This window comes from Tursiops truncatus, chromosome 3, assembly GCF_011762595.2.
Source record: "Tursiops truncatus isolate mTurTru1 chromosome 3, mTurTru1.mat.Y, whole genome shotgun sequence".
Classification (NCBI taxonomy): domain Eukaryota; kingdom Metazoa; phylum Chordata; class Mammalia; order Artiodactyla; family Delphinidae; genus Tursiops; species Tursiops truncatus.
The window spans coordinates 105,259,801-105,264,916 of record NC_047036.1 but is presented as its reverse complement, the minus strand read 5'-3'; the positions used below and the strand labels follow the sequence as shown (position 1 = coordinate 105,264,916).

The 5,116-nt window shown below is 39.3% G+C and overlaps 1 protein-coding gene across 1 annotated transcript; it reads right to left on the bottom strand.

The window, feature by feature from the left end:
• Positions 1-4,651: 4,651 nt before the first annotated feature.
• Positions 4,652-4,897, bottom strand: CTXN3 (cortexin 3). Its single transcript, XM_073801923.1, has one exon. The coding sequence runs from the start codon at positions 4,895-4,897 to the stop codon at positions 4,652-4,654; it is 246 nt and encodes an 81-aa protein (XP_073658024.1).
• Positions 4,898-5,116: the final 219 nt, after the last annotated feature.

Genomic DNA, 5,116 nt, shown 5'->3' with positions numbered 1-5,116 from the left:
GGGAATGTAAATCAATACAGTCACTATGGAGAACAGTATGGAGGTTCCTTTAAAAACTAAAAATAGAACTACCATATGACCCAGCAATCCCACTACTGGGCATATACTCTGAGAAAACCATAATTCAAAAAGACACATGCACCCTACTGTTCATTGCATCACTATTTAAATAGCCAGGTCACGGAAGCAACCCAAATACCCATTGACAGATGAATGGATAAAGAAGATGTGGTACATATATACAATGGAATATTACTCAGACATAAAAATGAATGAAATTGGGTCATTTGTAGAGACATGGATGGATCTAGAGACTGTCATACAGAGTGAAGTAAGTCAGAAAGAGAAAAACAAATATTGTATATTAACACATATATGTGGAACCTAGAAAAATGGTACAGACGAACTGGTTTGCAGGGCAGAAATAGAGACACAGATATAGAGAACAAACGTATGGACACCAAGGGGGGAAAGTGACGGAGGGTGGTGGTGGTGTGATAAATTGGGAGATTGGGATTGACATATATACATTAATATGTATAAAATTGATAACTATTAAGAATTTGCCATATAAAAAATAAGTAAAATTAAACAATTTTTAAAAAACACTATGAAATGAATTCAATAAAAAACGAACTTGAATACATATTTTTTTCCTGCATACATAAGTATCTGCTCTAATTTCTGCCTCTAAAAGCTGTTGCTTATTTTGTTTCAGCTTTAACCCTTAAATATAGTAAAAGAATGATCGCACTTGGAATGTTCATTAATTTAACAGCAGGAGTCAAGTTAATCTCCTTCAAACCCCATATTCGACTTACTTTACAGTATTTAAGATGCTTTAATAAAGATGTCTCTTGGAGGGAGAAATGTTGATCTAGAACTTGGGATCTCTTGGGAGAACAAACCAGTCAGAGCCCAGACTGAGAATGAGTTTGCCACATTTTTCTGAATCAGAAGTCAGCTTTATTCTACAGTGACCTTGGGAAAGTAATTTTTGTCATCCTGGGATGCAGATATACATGATAGAGGGCAGCTGCACTCATTATAAATATCCTGTAAGGTAGGCAAAATGCTGCACTGTAACTCCTGTAGCCAGGAAAGAGAGGGCTTCTGTGACCTTTTGAGAATATGCTGTTCACCCCAGGGAGCCCTGAGTAATTAAAACAGGGAGTTAGCACTTCTCACAGGAGGGATCAATTTACCCTGAACAGCCCAAAGCATTTTATCACCTGTTCTGGTCTCTTGCTCTGGACGATGGAGGGTGGAGAACGGGGGACCCAGTGAGGGGGTGGCTGAAGAAGGAGCAGTAATCTGAGAAGGGAAAACAAAAATAGGAGGATAAAGGGAGGAAAGAAAGAAGAGCAGGCTTTGGGAGGCCCTGTGGCACTTACTGGCAGTCGTATTCTCAAAAGCCTCGTGGAGGGCTATTTCAGTCTGTTCCCGTTATAGAAGCAGATCCTAGCGTGGCCCCGAGGGAGGGTACTGAAACCGGCCTTGACCACCACTCCTCGTGTCATTTTCTTTCTCAAGAATCTACAGGGATTCTTGAGAAAGAAATCACTTTCATTTTGACTCAGGACCTTTGGATGTTCAGCTCCACCCTCATCCTGCCTATGTGAGTTCCAGCTACCCCTCCGCTGTCTTCTCAGCCAGGCTGCCCTCCTGTCTAAAAGCCCCACAGCCACACCTCCTTCTCCTCTTCTGTGGCTTTCCCTCCTCTCTTCCGTTGCACGTATTTAAAACACGTCCATCCTCTTAGGTCAAGATAGAATTTATTTCAGAATAATAACTTACATTGCATAAAGCTTTATACCAAGCACTTAAACATGTACCATCCTCACCTGAGCCATTATTTCCTGGGACATTTCCTTGACTATCTTGGCCCACATCCGTCTCTCCCATATTCTATCTCCTGAAGTACTTGTTCACTGATCCACCTCTACAGAATCAATCTCTAGATTGATTACAGGAAGAGTTTACAGGAAGAGAAACTGAGGCGATCTATTCTAATGAACTAAGGAGGCAGAATGTTGACGCTTGCTATTTCCTTTATATTTTTCCATATTGTTTCTACATTTTTACTGTGATCATATACACCTTTTATACTAAAATTAGTGTGTGTGGAGGCATATATCTTTGTTAAGCTCCCAGATGATGCTGATGGTGTAGGAGCCATAGGTTGCCACAGTCATTTGAACAATGATTCAGACACATGTCTTCTTGCATTTCTCAGCTCTTCAATGAGGTAGAAAGTTACTCAAGAGCAACAACTAGCCCTGCACTTTTCCTAGCTCTCCAGTGCTAGAAATGCCAGGCTCAAAGCAGGTGCTCAATAAATACCTGAATGGGTTTTAATAGACTCCCCATAAAAATAGGAAAAAAATTAAATAAGGTTACACGACATGGTACATTTGAAGAAAAAAGAAAACTTTATAATTAGTGGGTTAAAGAAAGATGTAATAGTAAGACAGAAAAAATACTCAGGTGACTTAATAGAGCACAGAATGATCAGAGATCAGCATCAGTGTTTTGTTTTAGATCTAGAAGCAAAGGATCTTTGAAGGCATCAATTAACTTGTAGCATGAAGGAACTATGAGGTGGTTGTCTTTTTAACCTGACTCATTCTTGAAGTGATGTGTTCAGTTATAAATTCTATAGCTAAAGAAGAAATCTGAGTAGTTGGGAAGAGTTAAGAAAAGAATCAAAACGTATATACATTGCCAGTGGGAATGTAAAATAATGCAGCTGCTTTGGGAAATAATCTCACAGTTCTCCAAAAAGTTAAACATAGAATTAACATATGGCCTAGCAAATCCACTGATAGGAATTTACTCAAGAGAATTGAAAACACATATCCATACAAAATTGTGTACAGATATGTTCATAGCAGCATTCTTCAGACTGGCCAACGGATTACCACGATCGATGATGAATAAACAAAATGTAGCATAACCAAACAACGGGACATTATTTGGCCATACAGAGAAATGAAGTACTGATCATTTTACAACATGGATGAACCTGCTTTAAAAACATGCTAAGTGAAAGAAGCCAGACACAAAAGGCCATGTACTCTTTGATTCCAATAGTATGAAATGTCCAGAATTGGCAAATCCATAGATTAGAAATTACTGGATTAGGAATTATTGGGTCTGAGAGAAAGAGGGATGGGAAGTGACTGCTGGTGAGTATAGAATTCTGGAATTATATTGTGATGATGGTCACACAAAATTCTGTGAATATACTAAAAGCCAATGAATTGTATACTTTAAAAGGCTAAATTTTATGGTATGTGAATTATATTTTAATAAAGCTGTTATTTTTTTTAATGAAAAAAATCAAGAGGGAACATGGGGAGGGGGGAAATCTGGGCAGAAGGACCATCAAAATGTTAAAAAAAAAAAGAGAGAGAGAGAGATACAAGGGAGCTGGTTTACTAAGGGCTGTCTTTTTAGGCACAGTTGGGTTTTTTTTTAACTTTTTTTAATGTAAAAAATGATGGCTAGCTGAGGAGAAAATTAGAAGACATAGACTATAAATACAACCTAAGGAGTTTAGATGCAAGCTTTTCCTATCAGTACAGAAGCTGGATTAAGAGGTTTTCATATCTCTCTTTTGGGGGGACTTAAACAGTGCTTAGAATAGGTCTTACATGTCAGAAAAAATTGTGGGAGCCCTTCCTGAAATGGGAGAGAGATGAATTACATGACATTTTGTGGTCTTTGCTCTCTTTCTCAGAACAGTTAGCCCTCAGTATTCAATGCCACTCTCTGCCTCCCGAGCGCTGAAATAAGAGAGGAGACACTTCTGTTTCTTGAAAAGTTTTATTTGGTTTCTATTCAGTCATAAACACACATTCCTTTTAAGACTGTAAAAGTCTTCTCCTCTAAACAATTAACTTTTTATTTAAAAAAAACGTTGAAGCAGTACTTGCAACCTATTATTTCAACCAGTTGTGCAAAGAAAGTAAATTCAGGTTATGTATAGTTACCTCTACGCATGTTACTAATATGAATACCCAGAATGTACTTGGCCTGGTAAATAGTTTTTAAACCTCCGTAAGCCTTTGAATTCAGTTTTATTTGAAAAGTAAAATGATATCATCCTCACCCATATTTTCCAGGAATCAACCACCTCTTCTAAGCATTCCAATTGCCTTTCAGTGCTCTTTGCTTTAGGAGAAAACAAGTACCTGCTTTGGGTCCACTCAGCAACTTCTTCCTCATTCTTTGCCCAGGACCCAGCTTCCCATGAAAATAAAACAAACTGGGAGACATGATTAGAACAAGGAAGTCTCTTTTGGCCCTGCCATCAGATTCAGATCAGATCATTTCTAGTCTTTTTCTCTGGTCAGGTCCGGTAGGGCTTCATTTTAGGCAAAGTCACTATAGATGTTCTCAGTTGCACCATCACACACATTCAACATTCATTCATTGAGTAAATATTGAAATTTAAACCTTCCTATTTGGGGTTAGGAATATAAACTTCCATTTCCAATATCCTCAAAAGTTCACCAAATAAATGAATTGTGGTTCTAGAACCAGATACGGATAAAATTTGAGTTGCTGAGAACGTTGACTAAAGAGAATCCTGCGCCAAGACATGAAGCATTTCTCCTCCTCAGGATGGGTTCCTGCTCCTGTCCTGTTAAGCAAGGGCATGGTCAAACTGCCCTTTCTCCAGGCCTTCAAGTCCGTCAGCCCAGGTCGAGGTTGGCATGCTCCGATACGGATCCAGAAGAATCCGGAAGCACCTGACTATGAGGATGCCCAAGAAAATAAACAACAAAATCACAAAAACAAATGTGGTTTTCTGCTCCAGAGACATGCTAGAATCTGATGACACGTTCCCAAGGGGCACTAGGGGTGAAGGGACAGGCTGTCCTCCATCCATCGTCCAGGGAAGCTGGAGCACAGGGTCTCCCAGGTTCCTTCTCTTCCATCATCAGCCTGCTGAGATCATGGTGGCTGCACCTTGAAGAAGCTGCGGAATAAAGAAAGGGAAGGAGAAAGAGTCAACGCCAACAGGCAACTTTATTTCTACGCTCACCATCATATTTTTCAGAGAAAAGAAGGAATCTCTACACTTTCTCCAAGGGCTGGGCCAAAAGAA

What these genes read in the sequence shown, in the direction of transcription:
- CTXN3 (XM_073801923.1), bottom strand. Translation starts at nt 4,897, where the DNA reads ATGGATGGAGGACAGCCTGTCCCTTCACCCCTAGTGCCCCTTGGGAAC.